Genomic DNA, 13,553 nt, shown 5'->3' on the forward strand with positions numbered 1-13,553 from the left:
AGACTAGGTTGTCCCTTCTCACCACATTTCAACATTGTACTAGAAGTCCTAGCTAATGCAGTAGGACATGAAAAGGAATCAAAAGACACGCAGCTTGGGAAGGAAGAACTACAACTCTGCATTCATTGATGACATGATTGTTTATGTAGAATATCTGAAAGAATCAGTTAAAAACAATTCTGGAACAAATAAGTTAATATAACAAGGTTGCAGGATACAAACAATGTACAAAAGTCAATTGCTTTCCTATATACAAGCAATCAACAAATGGGATTTGAAATTAAATACAAAATAGCATTTATATTAGCACCCAACAAAAATGAAATACTTAGGCATAAATAACACAAGGTATTTACAAGGTTTATACAAGAAAAATTATCAAATGATGACATTTATCTGATGAAAGGTATAAAAGAATGAAATAAATGGGAGTGATATTCCATGTTTATGCATAGAAAGTCTCAATATTGTTAAGATGGCACTTCCTCCCAACTTGATCCAGAGATTCAGTGCAATCTCAAAGTCCCAGCAAGTTATTTTGTGGGTATTACCAGATTTATTAAAACTTTATATGGAGGGCAGCCCACCGTGGCACAGCGGTTTTAGCGCTGCCAGCAGCCTGGGGCGTGATCCTGGAGACCCTGGATCAAGTCCCATGTCAGGCTCTCTGTATGATGCCTGCTTCTCCCTCTGCCTGTGTCTCTGCCTCTCTCTCTCTCTCTCTCTCTGTCTCTATGAATAAATAAGTAAAATCTTTAAAAAATAACTTTATATGGAAAGGAAAAAGACCCACAATAGCCAACACACTACTGAAGAAGAATAAAATTGGAGGACTGACACTATTCAACTTTAAGACTTTCTACGAAGGTGCAGTGATCACAAGACTTTGGTATTGGCAAAAATATTGACCAGTAGGTTAGTGGAATAGAAAAGAGAACCCAGAAATAGACTAACAAAAATGTAGTCAACTGATCTTTGACATACAAGTAGAGGCAAATACAGCTCAGAAAAGATAGTCTTTCTAAAAAAAATAGTGCTGAACAACTGTACATCACAAGCAAAAAAAACAAAACAAAACAAAACAAAACAAAAAACAAAAAGAATCTAGATACAGGCTTTACACCCTTCACAAAAATTAACTTAAAATGTATCACAGACCTAAATGTAAAATGCAAAATTACAAAACTTTTAGGAGATAATAAAACAAAAAATCTACATGACCTTAAGTTTGGCAATGACATTTTAGATACAGCAACAGAGGCAAGATCTGTGAAGGAAGAATTGAAAGCTGGAGTTCACTAAAATTAAAAATTTCTGCTCTGCAAAAACACTGCCAAAAGGCCAAAAAGACAAACCACTGACTGGGACAAAATATTTGCAAAAGACATGTTTCTTTTCACTTCTGTACTTCTTTATTGGTCAAACTCTATTATAGTGATCATTTTAACTATGTTTACTTTATTCTCAGCTCAATATTTAGTATATTTATACTCTTACTATCACGAGTGATCTTTATATTGTACTTGTAATTAATTACCGTTAATATACAAAATTAGAATTTTATAGATGTGATAAACCATCATATTCTATAAATGTCTTAAAGTATGACTTTGTTTTCTCTCTGGGTACATAAAAATAAAAAAAATTCTTTATTGTTTTGTGTTGAAAAGTATAATTGTCTATAACCTAATATCTCTTAATATTTTACCAGTATATTTACTTTCTTCTCATAGTATTGCAAGCACCATTGAGATTATCCAGCACTGATTTTATATTTGAAATCCCATTGCATGCTTTGGATCCTAATAATAAGGTCACAAAAACTGAGGTATGTATAGAGAATTATTGCAACTTACAACTTTTTTTCATATGGCTTGTGGTTTATTGAATTGATTATTATGAAGCATGTGTTATAAGAATACTTTCATTTTTAGAAAACTTGCATATATATCCTATTTCTCAGAAGTAATTATCAAGTACAAATACATATAAAACCATATATATATATATATATATATATATATATATATATATTTAATAGGACTATTCAAAATATTTTAAATAGAATTAAGTTACTAGTCTCTCCTTATATAAATGGAAGCCAGGATTAAATTAATGTGAAACATGTTCCATACAAGTAAGGAAATGTGGTGAAAGGTAATAATAAAAATTGGAAAAGTCCAGGTATATAATAAAGTGACTTCTATGACAATCTACTTTTTTCTTACTATATATCTCTGTGTGTCTCCTAATAATGAATCCATCTAGAACGAAAAAAAAGAAACATGCATAAGAAGGAAGCTCATGCATATATAGTAGAAATTTGTATTTGTAGTACTCCTTTATTATATATATTGCCTTTCCAACAATTAATTTTGAACTCTGTAGCTTTGAAGAAAAATTATATGGAGAAAATATTTAACATTGCATGTGTCAAATAATAGCACAGTACTATATGAAATTAGAGAAGAATAAAGGATCTCTTCTGAAATTAAAATGTGACTGTTGCAAGTATTAATTATCAGTAAGATTTCTAATTCTACCATAACTTCAAGGATGCAAAAGACTTTGTATGTGGGGCTAGAAAGGAAGCTTTAGTGAACTGAATTGGATTGAATTCCAAAGGAAAAGCAATCCCTTTATAAATGTGAGCTTATTTTATATAATTAAAATTTTGTTCAATTGGCATGATAAAAGAGGATCTAGACAAGAGCCTTCTCTCTTGAGTGGCAAAAGAGTCACATTGGCCCCATGGAGAAAGAAATGTGACTCTAATGAACTGCTTGAATTTGCCATGAATGTTATTTACATAGTCATAATCAAATATATAATACAGAGAAGTCTTAATATGTTATGGAGCAGAATTAAAACTTGATCATAAATAGTGTATTGCATGTAAAATGGCAAGTGTGTGATATGTGCAACGTGTATATGAAGATTAAATTGATAGAACGGTTGGGAATGGAAGAAGAAAGAGGAGTGAAACTCATTTTACATAGTGGGTAAGTAAAGGGAATTGTTTAGACTTGATAGAAGAACTCGAATTTTAAATATATCGCTTATTGTTACCAGGTAACTAATGAAAGAATTAATATAAATATCCAAAATTGGGAGATTGAAGGAGGAGTGAAGATTTATATGAACTAAATCCTCATCTTTACTAGTGGGCACTGAGACAATATCTGGGTCTGATAAATCACAAAATAGCTGTGTGATAGGGGAGTGGCCCTCAAAGTTATCCAATTCCAATCCCTAGAATGTGCGAGTATCTTTTCTCTTATATTGCAGAAGATCCTTTGCTGATGTGTAATGTGATGGAGATGAAGGACTCTGAGCAAGGGAGATTATGCTGGGTTATCTGGGTGATCCCAGTTGAATCACATGAGTGGTTAAAATCAGAGAAGTTTTCCTGGCTGTACTCAGAGGGAAATGTGATGACAGACGAAGGGTAGAGAAATTAATGTTACTGGATTTGAAGATAGTGGAAGGAGGCCATCTGCCAAAGAATTTGTTTGCCCTCTAGAAACTGGGAATGGCGAGGAAACAGTCTTCCTTAGAGCCCTCCAAAAGTATCATAGTTCCTTCTAACACCTTGATCTTAGCCTAGCAACATGCCTGTTGAACTTCTAGCCTACAATACTGTAATTTAATAAATTTGTATTGATTTAAACCACTAAGTTGGTGGTAATTTGTTATAGCAGCAATACAAAAAACCCTAAAGTATACACATTGATACACATTGATACAATTGATGCATATCAATACACATTGATATGTTGTATTTAGAATAAGGCTAAAAAAATAGAATAAGGCTGTAACTATTAGAGAAAATCCAAAATTTAGCTGAAATTTGTTGCTTCTTAAAAGCAGAACTATTGATAAGGAGGAGTTGAGTGGGACAACTGTTTTTTCTTTTCTTTTTTTTTTTTAATTTTTTTATTTATTTATGATAGTCACAGAGAGAGAGAGAGAGAGGCAGAGACACAGGCAGAGGGAGAAGCAGGCTCCATGCACCGGGAGCCCGACGTGGGATTCGATCCCGGGTCTCCAGGATCACGCCCTGGGCCAAAGGCAGGCGCCAAACCGCTGTGCCACCCAGGGATCCCTGTTTTTTTCTTTTTAATTTGTTTGGGACAACTGTTTTTTATAAGCATTTTTGAATTATTTGTGTAAATGGACATGTATCATTTTGATAAAATTATTCATAAAAAATAACACAATACTACACATACTAAACAATGTTTCTTTATGGATGACTGTATTAGTTCCATTCTTGGGATAGGATTGTAAAGTGGATAGTATTTTGATTTACCTACCATTCCCTCATTTCAGAATGAGAAAAATGAAGCATTCAAATGACTAGTACAATTTCATGTCTGCCTTGTGTTTTAAAAGATGTTGTTTTCTTTATAACGTGCAAATATTAGACCTAAATAGATGTTTAAGTACTGAGAGGCATTGGAAATAAAATTGCCTAATTTTTAAATCCTGGATATTTTAAATCAACCATACTTTAGAAAAAGATGAAGTACATCATTTTGTTGTGGTGCCAATTGTATGAATCATTCTATTCTTTTCAAATCTTGAAGAGTAAAGTTGAAAGAATACCTAATTGATATTTTTATTTTGATAGTATGTTGCACTGGAAAGACAAGTCTACACATAAGTCCTGCATACAGCTCCCAGATTTACCAGAACATTACAAAGAGAGTGCAAAGAGTTTATGTATACTCTTCACACATCATTATTATTAACACCTTATACAACCATAGAACATTTTTCAAATCTAAGAAATTAACATTAGTACAAGTTATTAATTAAACAACAGATTCTATTTGGGTTTCACCAGTTTTTCGGTAATGTCCTTTTACTGTCTCAGGGTCCAGTCCAGGGTACCATATTTCATTTCGTTTCCTCTGATATGGGGCAGGCTCTCAATCTTGCTAATTTTTTTATGACTTTGTCAATTTTTAAGAGTACTGGTTTGGTATTGTTTCAGCATGCTCTTTAATTTTGGTTTGTCTGATTTTTTCCATCTGACTCAGCTGCATTATTATTTTTCATGGGTTTTAGGGAAAAATGTAACAGTGGTGAAATGTCTTTTTTGTCACATCATGTGAAGGGAGTTCATGATATCAGCATGACTTATCACTGGTGATATATGTCAGGAGAATTGAAAAAAAGTTGGACAAACTATTTTTCTTTTTTCATACTCTACATTTTGGAAGTGAATCATCGATTTCAGCGCACCACTCAAAATTTTGGGAATCGAGCTGTACCTGGAGGGGGATATTTACATATATTATTTGGAATTGTTTTGTAAGAAAAAATATTTTAGTAGTTATTTTATTACTTAACATATCAGTGCAACCTCACAAATATTTATGCTTTTAGTTATAATCCAATATTACATTATTTATTTTGTTATTGAAATTGTTCCAGCTCTGGCCATTTAGAGTTCTTTTAAGCTGGCTCTTTGACATGCTTTCATCATCATTAAGCATTCTCATACTTTCTGGCACTACAAAATGGTCCAGGCTTATATTTCATTTTACCTTTTCCATCTTTAGAATCATTATTTTCTCCAACAAACCCCAGTACCGTTTATGGAAGAATGATATTTAGAAACCAAGATCTGTACACTAGGTATCCTAGCTGCTACTAGGGTATCACATGTTCTAAGCCCTTTTGGCAAATAGAATCTGGAAATACTTTTACGTATAGTAACTTGAAATATACATATATCTAAAAAAAAAATATACATATATCTATAATTTATATGTTTATCATTCTATCTCTATCATCTATCTGTCTATCTATCTAAAGATGAGTTCAAACTGCTATCTCTGACTCTAATCTAGCACTACAAGATTTATTCCAGTCTTTCTTCCTTGCTCATTTTTAACTACTTTTTCTGACAATGAGAAATCTGGCTCTCTTATTTGTAATTTATTTGCTTGTTTTTTTTTTAACTGTACTGTACTAGTAAAGAAGTTTCAGAATCTTTAAAGTGTAGGTAGAATTGCTAACACATTTACCAACTAGACCACAGTGTTTATTTTTTTGTCTTTAGCTTTATAGTTTCCAGTCAAAACACAGTTTTTCAGTTACTTAGGCCATTCCTCCTTGCCCCCATTAACTTCAGTGAGATTATTTCATACATTTGTAATATAGCATGTTGTAATCTACAATCCATCCTGGTATCCTCAACATCTTGATTGGTTGTTTTAAATTTACATACATATAAGTTGACTCTTAGTAGTATACAGTTCTTTGGGTTTTGAAAAATATGTTGAATAATTTGTCTACCACTTCAATACATTACAGAACAGTTCACGATACTAAAAATTCTCAGTGTAACCCGTTTGCAGTCAACTACTCCTTTCACCAACACTTCGCAACCACTGATTCCATCTACATAATTTTGCATTTCCAGATTGATAGGTAATTTAATTATATAAAATGTAGCCATTTGGGTCTGGCATCTTTCACTTAGCAAAATATATTAATATTCATTTTTGATTTTGTATGAATTAATACTTTACTTATTTTATCACTGAATTTTATTCCATTGTATGGAATGTTTATCCAGTCATTATTTGAAGGAAATCTCTTTTTTTCTTCCATTGTTTGGTAATGAACAAAGCTATTATAAACATTAACATACACATTTTTATGTGAACATAAATTTTCACTTCACTTACATAAATACTTAGGAGTGGGATTACTGGGTTATATGGTAGTTGTATGTTTAACAAAAGAAACTGCCAAGCTGTCTTCCAAAGTGACTGTATCATTTTACAGTCTCACAATCGTGAATGAAGGTTGTAGCTATTCTGCATCCTTGCTAGCTAGGTAGCTATTTTGACATTTTTATTTTACCCAGTCTTTATCTTTTGTGTATTTTTCATAATTGTTAATAGGCTATGAACATACTTGCATACCTTCTTTTTTTAATCTAAAATCACTTTTAAAATAATCTGCCCGTGAATTCCACTTTTAATCATTTGACTTTGTACATAAGTTCTTCAAGTCGGCATGGTAAAACAGTTATATTTTATATTGTATATTTTAATTTTTATAAATGTCTTCTTTTATTTATTTTGTGTGTGAATAGAATCTTGTCTTATACAATACTTCAAAACAAGATGTGGAATGGACTTTGGATATTGGTGACTCTAGGAAACTCTTCAAAGATGGCACATTCAAGATTAGTGTGTTGAGTGGGATTCTGCAATCACATGAAGAATGTAATATTTCCATAAGTTTCTGTCCAAGTAAGTACCTTTTTCTTATATTTGTTATTTATATTTCAATTCATCCCTCAATATTATTTAATTTTATCACATACACAAAAGTTTAGGTTACTTTTTATGTGTTCTTAAAACAGTTTTAAGGAGTTTTGTATTAGAATCTTGTGGTCACTGTCCCCAAAAATGATCTGCAATGATCCTTACCTCTTGGTATTCATGCCCTTGTAGAGTCCTCTCCCTTATCAGATAGGACTGATATATCACCCATGGGATATTATGGATGTGATGGTGTGTGATTTCCAAGGTTAGATCAGAAAAGGCATTGCTACATCTAGCTTGTACTCTTGGATTACTTGCTTTAGGGGAAGCTGGCAAGCATGTCTATTTATCTCTATGTCCACTTCTTTATTGGTATTTTTTATTACAACACCTTTATTGTACCTTTTTATAATTGGTGTGACAAATTTTCCATCATTACAAATCTATTACAAAAATTCTTGGCAGTTCTTACCCATTTATTTTTATAAGTGAACTTTAGATTATTTTTTTCCTGTTTTTAGAAAAAGGCATGTCATTGAGTTTTTCCCTTCAAAGAATAGCATGTTTTTTTGTAATTAAAGTTTAGTTTATATGCATTATTATTGTGAATGAGATTTTTAAATTATTCCTTTAAAAAAAAAGATTTTATTTATTTATTTATTTGAGGGAGAGAGAAAGCACACAGAGAAAGAGAGAGAGCACACGGAGAAAGAGAGAGAGAGAAGCAGGTTCCCCTCTGAGCAGGGAGCCTGATGGTGGACTTGATCCCAGAACCTAAGCCAAAGGCAGACGCTTAACTGACTGAGCCACCCAGGTGCCCCTCAATTATTCTTTTTAATTAGCTATCACTTTATAAAAAAGAATATATTTATAGTTTATTTGGCACTTGGCTCCTATACTGAACTTCTCTGGTTAGATCTGGAGATTTTTCAAAGATTATTCTGCATTGTTTTCTAAATAAATAGTTTTATAATCTAAATCATTGTAACTAATGATTTTGTTTCTTCATTTATAATATATCTTCCTCTGCCTTATTCTTCTCCTGAATCTGTTAATACAATGTTACTACATTACAATTACATTATATTACAATTGCATTACAAATATTATTATAATCTGTCTGAATTGTTACTATATCAGCAGTTTGTTAAAACTTTTTTGATTCCAATAGTTTTGCTTTGTATATTTGAATGTTATAAAAAGTTTATATCTTATACATCTTTTATAAATAAGTATACGCATCTAAGATAATGTTTTTTTTTTTCTACTAAATGCTGTTTGCTTGAATGCTGTTTATGTGATACACTGCCACTTTGTCTTCCTTTTGACAGCCTTTGGTTGGTATATCATTTTATTTTCAGTCTGTTTCTTAAATTTAATACAAGTATTGTAAAGCAAAGGACCTTGCTTTTCTTCCTGAGTAAGACCGAAATGTGATTTTTAGGAGGGGATTTTAACTTATTCATATTTTGTGTTATAATATATATTCATTTTCAGGCAGTTTCATTTTATATTTCCATTGTATTCCTTATTAATTTTCATAAATTTTATGCATTGATCAAATTTTTGTTTTATTTATTTTCTATCTGTCATCACTAAACCTTTGAAAACACCTTTTTTGGGCATATATTTTCCAATCAGTTATACAATGGAACAGTATCAGTGAACTTACCCACAGACAAAATTATAGTATGGGTTTATTTCTTACTCAAGAAGTTGTTGAAATACTTTGGAATTTTATTTCCAGTAACTGCATCATTCCATTCCTCCCATTGCTTGATCAGTGGGCTAGAGTCTTCTCCATCTTTAAGGCATTGAGGTAGCAGGAGGCAAGACTCTAGTAGATCAAAAGCAACAGGTTGGATGAGAGTTCTGGGTTCTTCAATTCAAACAGCTGGATGGAGAATGGAATTTTCAAGGAATTGGAATTGAGTTACAGGGGCCTTTTGATTTGGAACCAGGATGCATCTCCTTGATCTTTTGGTCACCTTCATCTATTTTCTTCTAGTGCAGATCATATTTACTTTTCCTGGCTCATATGGCACTGACTACAGCCCTCACAATTTTTCCTTAGTAGTTCTTTCCATATCAAGAATGCCTTTATTTTCTGGTTTTCTAAGTTGTTTTTATTGTTCATTAAAGTGTAGATACTACTAGAAGAAGAAGATGCCTTCTATTTTGCTTAAAAGCTTATATTTTAAAATTAGATACCATAAAGATAAAATTCATACTCAGATGTGATTATTTTTGAGTATGGTTTCTTTTTTTAAGATTTTTAAATTTATTTATTTGAGAGAGAGAGAGACAGAGATAGCAACAGAGAGCATGAGTGGGGAGAAGAAGGAGAAGCAGACTCCCTGCTGAGCAGGGAGGCTGCTACGGGGCTCGATTCCAGGACCCTGAGATCATGACCTGAGCCGAAGGCAGACACTTAACCAACTGAGACACCCAGGTGCCCTTTGAGTATGATTTCTTAATTACAACTTTGTTAAAATTTGATTCATACACCATAAAATACATTTTTTTAAAGTGTACAATGTACTGGTTTTTAGGATAGTCACACCATCACCACAACCTAAATTTAGAACATATTCATTGCCTGCGAAGAAAAGCCCATGCCCACTAGTAGTCACTCCCCATCTCCCCCTCCATTCAGCCACTGCTGACCACTATTTGCTATCTCTAGGAAAAGGTTACTGTGGACATTTCATATGAATAGAATCATACAATGAGTGTCGTCTTGTGATTGGCTTCTTTCACATTGCATAATAATGTCAAGGGTCTTCCATGTTGTAGCATCAATCAGTATTTAATTCCTTTCTATTACCAGTAATTGTAAGGATATATCACATGTTGTCTGTGCATAGACATTCATTGTCTATTCAGTTGACAGGACATTTGGATCATTTTTACTTTTTGACTGTTAGGAATAAAATAGCTATGAACATTCATGTATAGTTCTGTGAGGACACATGCTTTCATTTATTTGGTTATATTTCTTGGAATGGAATTGTTGGGTCATAGGATAATTGAATGTTTAACATTTTAAGAACCTACCAAACTTAGAAAGCAACTGTAACAATTTAAAATCTTACCAGCAAGAAAGAGGGTTCCAGTTTCTTCACATCCCTGCTAACTCTTCTTGTGATCTTTTTTATTACTACTATCCTATTGAGTGTAATATGTCATTTTAGTTATTATTTGTATTTCCCTGGTGACTAATGATATTGAGTACCTTTACATATACTTGTCAGTTTGTATATCATCTTTAGAGAAAGGTCTGTTCATATCCTTTGTTGATATTAAAATTTGGCTGTCTTTAATTTTTGAATTTTCACTGTTCTTTATATATTCTGAATAAAATGATTTTATTAGATATGCAATTTGAAAATATTGTATTTCATTCTGAGATTTCTCTTTCAGTTTCTGATGATAACTAATGGAAAATAGCTCTTAATTTTGATGAAGTCTAATTTATCCAAATTTTCCTTCGTCACTTTGGCTTTTCAGTGTCGTATCTATGAAGACATTACATAACCCGAGGTTATGCTGACTTATTCTTACGTTTTCTCCTAAAGCCACATAATTTTACCTTTTATATTTAAGTCTATGGCTTATTTTGAGTTATTTTCATAATATGGTATAAGGTAGGGCTCCAATCCTCATTCATTTTCATGGCATATTCACTTGTCCCAGCACCATTTGTTGAAAGGAATATTGTTTTCACATTGAATTGTCTTGGTACCCTAGTTCAAAATCAATTGACCATGAACAGAAGTGTTCATTTCTGTTACCATGGTCTTAGAGAATGGCTTGGGACATACTCATATACATATACATTAATATATATATTAATATAAAGATATTTATATAGAGATAGATATTAATTCCTCATGAAATGTTTAGTAGATTTCACCAATGAATGCATTTGGGTTTTGACTGTTCCATGTGAGAAGTTTTTTGATTGCTCCTTCAGTTTACTGAAATTCTTACGTTTAGATTAATATTTTCTTAATTAAAATTTTTTAAACTAAATTTTGGATGTTTTGGGCCATTCTTTCTTTTTTTTCCACATTATTTCTTCCAACAATGTTTCTCCCTCTCCGTCTCCTTTCCATCCCAGGGATTCTTATTTTGCATATATTGGTGTTCCTGATGGTACCCGGTAGATCTCTGGGGCTCTATTCATTTTTCATTCTTTCTTCTTTTTCGGAAAAAAAAACCCAAGTTTATTAACATGTATTTTCATGTATACATAGGAGATAACTCAGGGGAAAATGAGTAAGTCTCAGAGGTAGCTTAGAATTCAGGCTTAAATATCATTTTCAGCTAAAGACCAAAAAAAGCGCCTTTTTTCTTTCTGTTCCTCAGAATCAATAAATTCAACTGACCTTTTTTCATGTTGGCTGATTCTCCATTTAGCTAGTTCAAATCTACTGTTGAATTTCTCTAGTGAATTTTTCATTTCAGACATTGTATTTTTCAATTCCACAACTTATATATATATTTATGTATATTCATATGTATATATGTCCAATGCTTGAAGTTTCTCAGGGAGTTTCTGTTGACAGCCTTTGTGTGTGTGTGTATATGGATCATTCATTATTGATTTAGGATTTTTCGGTTCTACCTGGTGAGATCTCAGCCTTGTTCTTTGGGCTATCCTGTAACATCTGCCATTTTCTTCTAGCAGGCATTGGGAATGGATTATACTTTGCTTCTGCCATTTTCTTTTCTTATAATCTGACTGGGATAAGCTTCTTATCCTGAGCCATGGTCAGGGCCTTTATGTCTCATTCTGTTTCCATTGCCTTTTAAATGCATTCTTTGTGGTCAATATCACCTAAAGTGGAGTAGATCTACCTAACTCCACTTTGGCTAGACCTGTCTTACTGGCCACCAAGCAGGACTGCCTTATACTGTCAGGGCTTTCAAAAGTTTTAGCGAGGTGGTTTTTACTTTTCACTCCCCCTTTCTTATCTCTTCCTTGGACTGCCACAGGGACAGAGACTGGGGCTGTGATAGAATATGTGACCCATACTGGTCTCTAAGCAGATCTCCAATCCCTTCTGAAACCAAACCATTGTTCTTGAATCTAATTTGGGTGGTTAGATAACATTGTTCTGAGTTCTCATGTAAATAGCCTCAATGTTTCACAACCCAGGAGCACATAATTTAGAAAATGCCCAACAGGAGAATCCCTATTGCATAAAAATACAGAATTCTTTCCGGTAATGAGCTTCAGGAAATGAGGGTATTGATAACTAGATTCTTTAAGCAGGCCGAAGCAAAGAAACAGCAGTATGATGCTTGAAAAGACATCTATGAATATTTTTTTTTTCCCTTTTTGAAGAACTCTATACTGGTATTTGTCTTTAATTTAAAGCATCTGCTTCAATACCCTTATAGTTTATATGCCATAACTAAATAAGCACACTAAATGCCATTTCAGATGATTTTTCTATTTAAAAGGGTGTTGTAGTAATTCACCTGTTATTCTCAATTATTCTTACTTGTAAAGCAGCATTAGGTCTGCAGTCTCTGGTATATGCTGTTTGGGCCCATCCAGATTCCCATTACTGGGTTTTCCCATCCATCTCTCAGTTGTGGTATTGGCTCCTGACAGGTTATATCTGTCCCTTTCTCTAGAAGGTTGCCCTTGGCTGAAGGAAGATGCTACATGCAGAGATGCCTAGGAGGGTAAGCCTCACCACTAGCCCAACTAACTCTCCCTCAGGTAGAACAACATCTCTGGTGAATTCACATCCCATAGCTGCCTATGGGATCAGTTTGAATCTGGATTATAAAATCACAAGTTTCATAACTGCTTGACATCCTCGGTTTTGCTTCTCTCTCTTTACCTGTCACAGGTTCCTTCTGAGAGCATACCCTCAGTAAATCACTTGCATCAGAATCCTTGGGACAGTACAGTTTTATACGTTTAAAAAAATGTAGCAATCTAAATAAAATACCAAGAACTAGCTATGTTATCAACAGAAAAGGCAGGATAAGAACCTCTTATAGCTTTTAAGCTTTTTGTAGTTCATTTAGCTGTGTGTTTTCTCATAGTATGCTATTAGCACTGTGTTGCCTTGACTCAGTGTCCTGGTACATCTACTAGCATGACATTTTGTTGTTTGTTTGTTTTCTTCTGTGTGGCATTTTATAATCACTTTAGTTTCATGTGTGGGAAACAGTACATGGAGTACTGTGATTAATAAGTTTGAAAAATGTTTCATCTTTTATTATCTCTGTTTAGAA

At 33.0% G+C, this 13,553-nt stretch overlaps 1 protein-coding gene across 5 annotated transcripts in view; it reads left to right on the plus strand.

Annotated features, from left to right (window-relative positions):
- CFAP47 (cilia and flagella associated protein 47) overlaps positions 1-13,553 on the plus strand; it is a 504,616-nt gene that overhangs the window by 106,744 nt on the left and 384,319 nt on the right. For all 5 annotated transcript variants that reach the window (XR_005386243.1, XR_005386242.1, XM_038587158.1 and 2 more), the window contains exons 23-24: positions 1,734-1,828; positions 7,118-7,277. Coding sequence is in view for 3 of the 5 variants with exons in the window: in XM_038587158.1 (XP_038443086.1) it covers positions 1,734-1,828; positions 7,118-7,277 (255 nt within the window). In the remaining 2 variants the exon portion in view is untranslated. The remainder of the gene's footprint in view (positions 1-1,733; positions 1,829-7,117; positions 7,278-13,553) is intronic.

This window comes from Canis lupus, chromosome X (genome assembly GCF_011100685.1).
Source record: "Canis lupus familiaris isolate Mischka breed German Shepherd chromosome X, alternate assembly UU_Cfam_GSD_1.0, whole genome shotgun sequence".
Taxonomy (NCBI): Eukaryota; Metazoa; Chordata; class Mammalia; order Carnivora; family Canidae; genus Canis; species Canis lupus.